The following is a 12,907-nucleotide window of genomic DNA, read 5'->3' as shown; positions in this document are numbered from 1 at the left end:
TTTTACAATCCGGGTGATCCCTAACTTATGGCCAGCCAATATTTTACCATACACTCAGTTTATAATCCCACGTTTACTAAGTGCGTCAGGCAGTGTTGACTGATTGGTTTGCCGGTAACCAATAAACTCCTGGCTATTCGTCCTTGTATTCTGTCTTTTGGCGCCTCAGTTCTGAGAAGAATCGCGTCAAAGCTAGAGCACGGTATAATAAAACATACCAAAACTTATTTGTTTTTAGGACTATAAAAGTGCTAGGTCTACTACTTAATGTATTTTAGTGCCGATAAGGGAGTAATTTCAACAAGACGATGGTTTGAGGTAAAATAATCTTCAATCAACGCAAACATCCCCAGTTATGCAGATATTGTTTTTATCGTCATGGTTTGTTTTATTCAAAATCACACTTTTAAGTTAAGTGAATTAAGTAATTTCGTTCTCATACCCTAAATTCCTTCCAGATGGACTCAAAATGAGTCAAAGATTTTCTTGCATTAAGTTAAAAGATTAGAGGCATTATAAGTAATTTTCCTTAATATTTATAACCAATTGTGCCTTGAACAATATTCGGAATTGTTTGATTTAAAGGGACTTACATGCCAAAAGCATAAAGCATGGAGTGTGAGAAGACAATTTAATCTTTTCTTGTAAAAGGAATGCAAACTGATAAGAAGAAAAATAACACCGAAAACGCCCCATATTATTAAGTAAATTTGCATAAATTACTTAAGCTGCTAGAAATTGCACATGCACTGAAGATGTGTATACTGCTTAACCTGTCGAATAAGAAAATAATGTGGATTTAACACTCACAAATTCGATGAGTTAAAAATGGTCACTGATCTAGCTAATCTTCTGCAAATATCGCATTCTGTGCCATTAAAACTAAAACACAATAACACAAATAGCAGCCAATCTTAGGCGCAAAAGACTGTCTACTAAAATTGTATTATAATAGGGTTTCCTTTATATTCTATGTTTGGTAGTTTTTCTATTGCCTCAACGTGAATTCATCGATGGCTAAGCTTTAGCTAGGTAGCATTTATGATAGGTAATTAAGGATGTTTGGGAAACGTCTTTTTGAATTATCGCTTCCTTCGATATTTAAATGGCATTACACGACAGACTAAAAAGGATGAAACGAACTACCCTTCTTGTAACACTTAATTATTCCACCTTGTGGTTACTTTGGTATCCGTAGATGAGTAGACTTAAAAAGCTATGAACTATTTACAATTTTGGGTGGGAAATTTGACTTATTTGTCAGACTGTAAATAAACTGCATTATTTCCTCAGCCAGCCCCTTTATAAAACAGTCTTGACTAGCACAGCCATCGCATTTGGGTCTATTAACACAATTAGCTACCCCGTTTTTGAGGATATTTCGTTGCAACGTAAGTCGAACCTACACATAAATGGTTAAAGCAATCAGTAGCGCCTAAGTCTTGTTTCCTCTTGGTCAATTAATCGGTTTTACTTCCTAACTTATTCCGAAACAAGTAGAGACAAGCGATGACCCTTTCCCAAACATTGAATTATTTCTAAAATCTTCTGCTTAATTTGTTAAAAGTTTTGGCAAAAATGTCCTTAAATAGTTGAGTAATATAACCGTCCTTGTAACATTTTAGCAGTGTTAAAATACTAATAACAAAAGCTCATTTCCATTAACGTACTCGATAAATCTTGTAACGTGTATTAATGACACTATCTGTAATCACCGCTGACGGCATCTAAGACGGCAAAAGCTACACACATATTCACCTTTTATTGTAATGTAAGCGTATTTACCTAAAAAGTACATGATCAGATGAGGTGCCTTTCTCAAAAATAGTCGGTCTAATAGAGATACCCATAATAATTGCGCATCGCATCTTGTTAAATCAGTTTCTTCGTATCATTCATGCAGGAGATCTAGAGCATTAAATGAAAAGAAATCGTCTGGACTTCCAAATGTCCCGAAAGGCAAAAGATGGGCCTGCTGTTTCGGCCTCTAGATTTGCCAAATTTATTGGTTCTCTGACTTGGGTAACCACGTTCATTTGAACTAAACAGGAATAACTTGTTCCGACCATCACAGAACACCGTAAAGTGACAGTCATCCCAAATTCATATATTTTGTTTAATAAAGCGCATGTTTTAAACCATCTCTTGCATGGTTCGAACAAATTGTAGCTTGTGCCTACTTTACTTTATACTTGCCTTGATTCTACGCAAAAGCTGCTAAATAAAAATTATGGACACAACGGGTTTGCCTTTTGGTCTCCTCTTTGGATTATTTTGTCTTTGGAGCGGGAGATGGATTTTTATTTTAATTAGGGATTATGGCCACTTTTTAGGGAAGAACTTGTTTCAAAGACATAGGCGACTTATGCTAGGATGATTTATCGTGCCTTTTATTAAACCTAATAACAGCAAAAACAAATAAATAAAATAGGCCAATTTTTCTACGTTCTACTTTTGTTTACAGTGATAAGCTACGCGCTATAATGAGGATAGCAAACAAATGGCTGCTGCGACACAGAATAGTAGTGCCTGACTAAAAACAAATCATTCTTACAAAATTTAGTAGATTTGAGCTCAGAGTTTTTTAAGTAAATTCTGTCATCCTAGGACAGCACGATTGTGCTTATGCTACAAATCGAGTTTAACAGGTTAGCGATTGTGCGTGCTGTTGGTACTGAAAGATTAGCTAAGGTACTGTAGATGGAGTAAGAGGATGGCGGTATATTAACAGAAAATGAGGGATAATCACCGCCAAGATACACCAAAAACATGGATAAATGGCGAGCGATTTGCAAGAAGCTACTTTTTTAGACCTTTAAACGATATGAACTTACTATTATTTCTAGATTGAACAGATGTGGTATTTTATCTGTTATTTATACTAGCTTACCAATACGGAAGCAGTCTAAAGGGCTGAAGAGTAATAATTCGAGTGTATAGACTAGTTTTCTTGACCGAAATGATCTATACTAAGTATGATTGATGCAAAAATCGGCAGCAGAAGGATGAGCTGAGCAAATCTAAATAGAGGTACTTTATTAAGGTTTTGTTGAAATAATGTCAAACACTTTAAGACGGTTATTTGAATCGATAAGACAATTTGATGAGATTCTCTATTTGACTTTGAATACACTGTCGCAACTTTATTATTGATCAACTATTATAATTAAGACTGAGACTTTTGAGAAAAACCTTTATCCATTAATAACCGCAAATTGTGCTTCATTAATCTATTCATCTTCTGCTCAAAAACAGGAAATTGCTTAAATAAAAATCACCTTACGTAAGAGTTCTTATTTTCTGCTGATTTTATCAAATTCAAAAAGCAAGTTATTACTTAGTGCGGAATGCTTTAAGATATTTAATCAGCATCCGTTAGGTTAATTTGCTACTTTTTCAACAAGTAAGCCCTGAGCTGATGTTCAGTGCTGTCCGCACAATTCTCACGACCATCTTAAATATTATTCTAGATGAAACAACTTGAAATTCTGGCTTTCTCATTTTTAAGCAACTTTAACAATAGGGTTTTGGATATGAATAACAATATTAAAGACAAATAATCCTAGATTCAAAGAACAGAGGCATTCATGTACAGTATATCTATTTAACAAAACAGAAATTATTTTTCGGTAAAACGAGTCTTGTCAGTATTTCAAAGAATAAATCCGTTTATCTTATCATCTGAATTTCATATTGCCATCATCCAACCGGTATGAAACTGCAAAAGTCGGCGTGCATTTTTATGCATTTTTATCCTTTAAATTAAATGGTCCTAGTCAATCTGTCATCCCAAGCCCAAAAAATCTCGTTAATTTCCCACCCTACATTTATCTTCCATGGAGGCTATAATGGGAGCAGTCGCTCTTCACCTCTACGGCAAATGAACGCGTCTGTATTTATTACTGCGATAGTTTGTATTGCCTCGTAGAGTGTTTTATGGGCCACAGAATTCTGCTAGACCCAAACGAAATCAAAGTAATGCAGTCTGTTATAAGTGCAACTGAATCTCGATACGGAAGGTAAATAACTGTCTAGAGATCGTTTATGGGCCTTTATTTAGTCGTTTAAATGATGCAGGCGACGCATGAGCTTGACGCAACGAATTATGGCTGCTTGCTGATATTAAAACCTAACCGAAGGTGCTATTTAATGGCCATCAACTATCAGAAAAAAATTTATCACGCAGCTTTGGAAAATTATTACAACATTTCGCATTGTAACTTGCTAAGAAGTTTATCCCTGCGTTGGTAAGAAAATTTATTTCATGGTCTATATGTCTAAATTTAAGCTTAAGGTTTGTGTTTTGAAGTGAAAAATTTGTTTGTACCCTTCTGAATGTAATGAATATCATGCTATCAAAATTGCATTAGGTTTCGACTCTTTTAATAGATAGCCCACTTTTATTTCGTTTACTTTGTAAATCAGAGTAATTAAAACTGTGGGAAATTCTTAAGACCACATTGATGATCCTGCAATCTCAAATGCTCTACCATTAAAGTTTCGTCTACAACAGGCCTCCCAAATAACAAAACAAGTACTAATCAAGCAAAATGTATTAACGGATTATTTACAAATTTATCTTTTTATACGGAAAAAACTTAAATTAAATCCTTTGCGTGTTTTAAGCAACGGAAAAATTGAAATTCTTCAACACTTATGCACAATACTTAAAAATTATTACACTCATGTATCCAAAACAAGGATATTCCTGTAGAATAAAGTAATATATTTTGGGATCTAAAAAAGAAATTCTACGTGACTGTAAACTAAGTTTTTCAGTTAACTAAACGGCATTTTTAATCATGTTATATGACTGCACAGGAGGGATATTACGCAACTCGAAGTCACTCAAACAGGGCTCCCTACAGATAAGTGTCTCAGGTCTTCATTGTTCTTTAACAAGTAAAGCAAAGGCCATTAAAAAATTGCGAATTTTTTACTAAGTTGTTGGATAGCAAAAAAATTAGAAATGTTGAAATGAAACAGAAGACAACTTATTACCAACTTATGGGTTAAATTTCTCAAAAAACTTATTTTACTAATTGGAGAAATCAAAAGAGAACGCAAATAAACTTAAGACCAGTGACCTATTTGAAACTTATGGTCGAAGGCAAAATTATAATGAAGAAGTGGTTACAAAACTTATTTTTAAATAAATTTTACGCTGTGTTTACAAAAGTGTGGTTGATTATAAATGGACTGAACTTAAGGTTTGACTTAATTTAAGGTTATTTTTACTGAATATTAGAATTAAAGAAATTATTTTTACATAACTTTTGTTTTAAAGTAGCAAAATACAAAGATATGTGTTAAAATTCCAAACCATGATTTCTCAGCCACATTTCGCTTGTATTTTTGCTTCTTAATTTACTAAAAACTTATTTACCTTAATGTTGGAAAAGATCAAAAGTGCAAACCCGTCTTAGTCAGTCTTTTAAGCGAAAATAACCCAGCCATCAATTTATAGCCACAGCTGAAGGCGTATCAACATCATGTAAAAATTGAGGTGCCTTTTATAGCATCAGCTACAATGTTGAAGTAATAGTCTACTAAGTGTAAACTTTTGGTTAAAAGTAGTGCCTTTCTGCATGCGGTGGGTCTCAGGCGGTCAAAACCCAGTTCAATAACTTGTTTTACCGCTTATCTGCTTCTTTGACACAAAACTTAGTGCAGCTTACGAAGTTGAAGGATATAGAAGTATGAGGGTGGTGAGATGGTTTATTTTCCTTAAACAATTGAAGCAATTCGGAAACCTGCCAGGAGTCTATTCAGGGAGTGGATGAAATAATTTTTGATGCCGATAATAAGCACCTTTTTAATCTGTTTTAAAGTTACCTTGAAATGAAACTTTTACTTATTCTATGTGCCTATATTTCGAAGACCAAGGAGAAGTGAACCAGACTTGAACAGAACATTTACCAATATATTTTAGGAAAGTAAGGGTATTTATTCGATTTAGTGTAAATTTCTGGACTGCAGTTGCATTCTGTCAGCTAATTTATATAAGTATGTACAATGGATTTGCCAAATGGCGCTACTTAAAATTCTTCAAAAACAGAGACACCAGATCTACTTTTGAAGCCCTGACGATGATAAACGAGTGATTATCAAGAGTCCACTGCTTAAAAGTTTAAATTGAAAACTTAAAACCTTCTGTGTCAAAAAACCACAAAAGTACTCTACAACTGAAATAATTTAGCATAGCTCACAGAATGTTCCATATTGCTCTTAAAATCCAAAAGAAACATTCAGCTTTAAATGCTGTTTCGGACAAATTGACATGATGACGTGTCGGCAAGATTTTATGGACCTCTAGGAATTCAAAACTCCTGTTTATGACAACGCGTATGATCTTGGAGCACTAAATCACTTGATTTTCCATTTTGCAAAACACTTTATTTCTTTCGCCATCATAAAAATAGCACACAATTTTCTAAATATATATGGCTTTAAATATATCATTAACAAACCAATAGGCCATCTAAAGGTGGGATTTTATGATTAAATAAACCATATTGGAATTTGCCATGGACGGGATTCACCCCATCAAATGCTTGGACAACGATCTACGTCTATAACCAGTGAACTTCATACAACATTTTATCTTCCAAAATATCCTGGTTCATTTCGCCTTTTCTGGTCTTTAATTAATTAATTCTAGTAAATTTTTTTAAGGAATAATTCATTTTCTTTACCTTTGTGAGGCAACTTTGGTAATTGTAGGACATATGTCAGGAATAAAGACAAGATGTTTTTCATCTTTTAGGCAAATGCAAACATTTATCTATCTTCCCTTTATGGGAAGTAGTCGGTTTAGAAATTAAAATGAAACAGGCACTTAGTGAACCCCACATCAATATAAAGTAACCCAGATTTTTGTAATTTAAAAGACGAATAATTAATTTAATTGATATTCGTTAATATATACAATACTTTGTTCTTATGTTTTAAGTAAGTAAAGGTCGAGTCACTACTTGGCTTCATGTGCAGAAACGATGTGTGACGAGCATACCATGTTTCTGTCGCAAAAACATGTTTGTTTTGACCACACCAATCAGCAAAAAGCCTCTTCTTTTGATGAATCAGGTGCTTCAAGCAATAAAATTGTTTTTGTTATTAACAACAGGTAGAGCCAAAATAACTTTTAGAAGCGAAGAACAATTGTCCAAAAGAAAGATTAAAAATCGGATTGGTGTATGTTGAAAGTAAGCTTCTTATATCTTGTGTGTCAACGAAAATTTTAAGCTGCAGCCTTCTGACCATTCGATTTAAGCAATGGTTAATTTGGCTTATGCTACGTGTTTCCAAGCGCCGTGGGTCTTACGGAATCCAAATGTCAATAGACAATTAATGAGGCATAAAACTACTTCGGCTGTTTGTATGTAAACACAAGTTAATTACATATAAGGCCAATAAATCGTGCAAATTTTCTTTGTGCTAGCTGTTTGAAAACATCAAAGGTCAGGTCTCACCAGAAGGTAAGGTGATTTTCCACTTGCAAATTACGTCATCTAAGTTACATGCAAGCAATGGAATTCAACTGACTGGTAAAACTGACTGTAACTTGGATCAAAATCTATTGGCACATTTGCAGGGATAAAAAATATTTACTTGGAACGGCACAGTTTGGAGAATGACTTAAGCATTGACTCAATTAGCAGTTTAACGCAGCTGGAAAGAATTACTTTTCTAAATAAATAAGCCAATACGGCAATATCCAGTGATCTGCTTTAATCGTTACAATGCACGGCAGGGTGATATTTAAGCATGTGTCAAGATTATTTCCAGGCGAGCTAGTAGTGATGGGGTAGACAAACCTATTGATTGGCCCGTGCGGGAAAAATATCCATCAACCTGTTTGTATATAAGACGTGTTTGTATAAATGTCCTTTTTGGTAAGATGCCTTCAGAAAATACGACTCTCATAGCGGATTGGACGCCATCGACTCACGAAGAGGAAACGCGCCCTGAATAAGCACAGTTGTGATACCTGTGCCCAGAAAAGCATATCCTTGCAGGGGCATGAAGACTAAGGTGGAAAAGAAAAGCACCAAACCTATAAGCAAATTTGTTTGCAAGTGATTTTTAAAAATAGTAAAGCTGTTTTTACGCCTAAATGTATTCTTCTATGTCAAATTTGCAATTCATACGAACTGCGAATTAATTTGCATGCTTAAATACGCGGCTATCACTTCAAAAGTGAATACGCTCAAATTACAATGGTGTAATTATCCATAATTTAAGCATTTCTAAGCTGAAATGAGTATGCTGTTGCGCGAAAACCACTCATTCTTATAACTTGAATGTTAAAGTTTGACATTTCCTTTATGAAAATACTTTAATTATTTGCAATGATATGTTAAAAGGCCGATGGAGTAGCATCATTCAAGAAATGTTTATTTAACATAAATATTATAAGAATTTTCCTTTATGCTTAAATAAACTCTTCATACTACTAGATTAACAAGCCCTTGGAAGTGAATACAGAGAGATGAAGAGAAAATTTGTATACAACTTTGGACCCCTTTTGTAGCAAAATACCCATTCTCGTTAAAGATGTCCATCAAGTTACTTTGTTAATAAAAGCTGACAATGATCGCTTTTCGGTAAGTAAATTTTTAGGATAAAAGTATATTATTTGATGGTATTAAGGACTGGGAAATTCCCTTAATTTTGTACGATTTCCTAACTCATTTGAAGCCTAATAAAAGGATTTGTAAAGGAATAGCACGAAATGAATAAGCTGAGGTTGGTCATTTGCGATAATCTGCTTCTGAGTCATTGAATGCCTAAGGTAAGACGTCTAAAATAAGCAGGACCACAAAATGTAGATGCAGTAAGCACTGGCAAGTGTGGCAAACCGTTTCCACTGATTTGGTTACCTCTAGGCTTAAATTTACCGAAGAGTTTTTACATACATATGTAGACCTAAGGCAATTCTTTGGCAATTTTGATCTCCACAAGCACTCATCGCTACATTTAGGCATAAACGACTCAATGTTCCATTTTATTAAATAGTTTATGTAATTTTAGCATAAAGCAGATAGTGATGAAACCTTAGCCATCTTTTGGGATCTATTTCAATTTCTGGTCACGGATAGATTTGAGTAAGTCTGCTTTCAGAGTTGGGTACAGACATATTTAGCCATTAAAAAGAGTAATGTCCCATCTTTTACTTTAAAGGTTATTTAAAAGTCTTTACAAAGCATAAGTGTGATGAAATGGACCTACTTAAATTGTAATATGATGAAATGCCAAGGCCGAAAACCTGGTTCAACGCGTAAATGCATACCTCATTAAGCACACTTTGGATAGAAAAAGCAGCAACATATTTTTAGCACTGAGTATACCGTCAGAGGCATGACTAAACAAGGTGCACCAAATACCTTTATATTTTCATAAAACGTTGGCGGATGAAAGCATGCGTGACATTATTTATTTAACACATTAAATTCTTCGAAATTAGCATGCCTGTCGAAGCAGAGACGGAGACCTTGTTTTATAAGCATTAACTTATCAAACCACATAGAGCATGAAATCGTCCTTCTCTAATCGGCTATTTAACAGGAGTCCAAGCTGATTATTGAATTGAGAAAGTATCTTTGATAAATACATGTTAAGTAAAGTAAGTAAAGTAATGACATAATAGAAATTGGATAGCTAATGTCATTAATGCACTCTAAAAGATATCGCTGTTAGTAAAAGAAATTCTCACTGAAATTTGGTGGCCGATAGTCGTTGTGCACAAAATTGTCGGTACTTCTAAAATATCATCAAAAGCATTCCACTCTTTCTGAAATGCTGAATTCAAGAAAAAAATTGGAAAATATCCCAACTCAGCGACGTATTACAAATCCATCGTAGCTAATTCAGCCATCTTTTGTTGTGTTAAGAGATGCATAAATCTTTGACGGTATTGCATAATGAACTGGTCCTAGCAATACAAAACTAACTCCTCCTGAATAAGACTGTCTAGTAGTTGACTCATTTCTTTTAGTAAAGTTTGAAACACATTTTAAGTTCAAAATTGCGATGCTGGGTCATTAAATTTGTTAGGCAGCATTTTAGTCGTTCAATAAAACTTAATAAAGTTGAATTTGTGATTGTTTGTGATGACTGAGAAGGTTTATTTCTCCAAAGCATACTTATTAACTAACTTTAATAAAAAACAAAGTGTCTGAGGAAGTGAATGAAGACTAAACATTAAAATTACTTTAGGCTTTTCGTATTTACTTATGTGCCTCCGTTTCCACTCCAAATATTTATGGTTTGGTTGCCTTAGCAACATTTTTTTCAAAAGTGAGCAGAAAAAGAGGCTCAAAATTATTATGCCTGGTTGTTAACACTTATGGGTTTCTTTAAATGCTGTTCGGAGAGTTTATAAAGCCATTTTGAGAAACCCTTTACCAACTAAAATACCATTTCTTGTTTGTGCAACAAGTAAGCACTTACTTCTTCACTAGATGTTATCACGATACATCTTATGCTTGGCATAAAACCCGAAGATTTTTATCTTTGTTTCATCCTCCGTGAGTCAATCATCATGCTATATTTAGTCTGTTCCTGCTATTAATCATTTACGCCTTTAGCCTTTTCTACTCTTCACTAAATATTATTAAAAAGATGATTTCCTCGATGTTGTAATATAACTGCCCAAAACCTTATTCTACTTCTTTTACTTTGTCGCATATTTTATAAATAAAAACTGATGGAATGTTCTATAGTGTCAACAAAATTTGGCACAGAAGTGCGGAAATGCAATTGACTGTTTAAGCTGCGGCTGAATAAGCGCCAAATTATTAAGAAATGAGTACCTACAACCAAATATTTCCCATAAGAAGGAAAACAACTGATGATAAAATTACTACCGTATTAAAACGATTTGGGACAGAGACGGGAATAAATTCACGCTAACAAATTTTTGCCTTACTCCTGAGCAAATTAACACATTTTACTTTCTACAACATTATAATACTGAGCTCCAAAACAAAATTACTGACTTTATTACATTTGGTTAAATAGCCATCCAGAAAGAAACCGGTTTATTCATTTTATCTTTGAAAAGGCTTACCACCTTTTTTAGATAATTTGAACAGCCTAATTCCTCTCTAAAGCAAATGAGAGGATCGAAAAATCATATATGACTTAAACGTATTCTTTATAGCCTTTTCGGTGAGAACTAACTAAACATTCACAGATCTCTTCTGGGAAAGCGGTTAACGAATCAACACGAAATTTTCAGGAAGAATAGAGGAGAGGGATGCAGTAATTATTTTCTAGGTATTACATAAGCACCTATATCACTAAAATGGTCAAACTTAGCAAAAGTTGATTATTTTTCAAAAGCTCACAAAGTAAAATGATTTTCATCTCAAAAGGGTTCTTTTCAACGAATGTGTATCCATCGGCCATTACGATAGGACCACCTTAGATGGATGGAACCCTCTGCCATCCTGAGTACCAACCAAGGGGTGAGATTTAATTGAATCAGTCTTTTTTTCTTTGGGTTTTTGTTCCAAAAATCACAAAATTTTACATCGTTACTTTAACATTATCATAAAGGCCTTTTGGCAAATCGGGTCTTCTGCGTCTTTCTTTAGTTGCTACTACGGCCGCACTGTAGGCAACAGTAAGCGATATCTCAGTTCTATTACTGGCAGTTAGCACATATATAGCCGATTTCAGACACCGTTAACCAAGGCGACAGGAAATCTTAGGAGTGTTTGCATGGGTAAAGTAATGTGTGATTTCTTCTGGACGAAGTCATAAAATCTGAATGCACAGATATCTACAAGTATATACAGTAGACTTCAAGCCGAGTAAGGTCAAAAGGTAAAATGGTCAGATGTTAAAAATCGGTGGGAAAGTTAAAATATTTAAATTTGTCAAAGGCAATCGCATGTGTGAAGGTGAAGATCCCGGCAACAGTAGTTTATAGCTAGAAATATTGTAAAGGAGAAAAACTTTTTACTCAGAAGGTAAATAGGATCTTTTGCGACCTTTTGTTTTCTTAAAGTGCTTAGCCACACCTCTCCGCCCTTGACCATTGCGAAGTTAAAGAAGGATTTTCGACATAGAGGGCAGCATCACCCACTTTATCGAGGAACCAGATACATATTATATCTTTACGAAACCAAAACAGACCTAATAGCAGTTGTGTGGTAGGCGGATTTCCCATCTGCGATGATGTAAAGCGATTTGATCCAAAGCAGTTTAGCAGAACCAACAAGTCTTTCTGCGTTCAACCCAGTTCCCAGATACTGGGAACACACTAGAGTAGGTACGGAAATAAGGTTAAGCAAAGCAAAGTTAATCCAGCCGCGATTTCTCAAAATTTACTTAAAAATATTCTATATTCTAAAGGTCCGAGACGAGGTTAACACTACCAAATATCCATTAAAAATGTTAATACGCCACTAACATTTTAAGATGCGGTAAAATTCGTTGTTTATTTTGACACCAAATCCGAAATAAAGTTGAGGAGGGTATAAACTTACTTGTTTAAATAATGTTAACTTGCAGATTTTATTCGAACAACTCAGTTTTGGATGTGCTTAATCACAAATTAATCCTTTCTTTCGTCTATAAGCCCACTTCAGATCCCAAATAAGAGTGAGAAGATGAGAGGAAATAATTAAGGCCTTGTTAATAATTCATCTGTAGTCGTGAATTCACCGTCTTATAATGTGTACATCTGCTTGTAGGTGAGTTGGTTTGTATCTTGAGTGGAGCTAAAGGGAGGAGGAAAAGGGTCGAGTATGAGATCAAATGGACAGAATAGGTCACATGGGAGGGAGAGGGAGAGGCGCGTTTCGTTGTTGCATTCCCTGCTATGCATGAGATAATCAGTAAGTGGGTTGCGCTACAATGATTAGGCGCCCTCATTTGACTTTTTTCTCGGTATTGG

At 34.6% G+C, this 12,907-nt stretch overlaps 1 protein-coding gene across 1 annotated transcript; it reads left to right on the top strand. All coding sequences in view use genetic code 11, as the record gives it.

Annotated features, from left to right (window-relative positions):
• Positions 1 to 2,625: 2,625 nt before the first annotated feature.
• Positions 2,626 to 8,742, top strand: EGR_01990 (hypothetical protein; the record flags this gene model as incomplete). Its single annotated transcript, XM_024491239.1, has 9 exons — positions 2,626 to 2,648; positions 3,617 to 3,710; positions 4,499 to 4,710; positions 5,049 to 5,210; positions 5,933 to 6,006; positions 6,767 to 6,863; positions 6,962 to 7,126; positions 8,534 to 8,606; positions 8,653 to 8,742. The coding sequence occupies 9 exons, from the start codon at positions 2,626 to 2,628 to the stop codon at positions 8,740 to 8,742; spliced, it is 990 nt and encodes a 329-aa protein (XP_024354382.1).
• Between the last annotated feature and the right edge of the window lie 4,165 nt (positions 8,743 to 12,907).

The sequence above is a fragment of the Echinococcus granulosus genome (assembly GCF_000524195.1).
Source record: "Echinococcus granulosus chromosome Unknown EG_S00008, whole genome shotgun sequence".
Taxonomy (NCBI): Eukaryota; Metazoa; Platyhelminthes; class Cestoda; order Cyclophyllidea; family Taeniidae; genus Echinococcus; species Echinococcus granulosus.
Note: the sequence above shows the minus strand (reverse complement) of the source record. Positions and strands in the feature narration are given on the sequence as shown.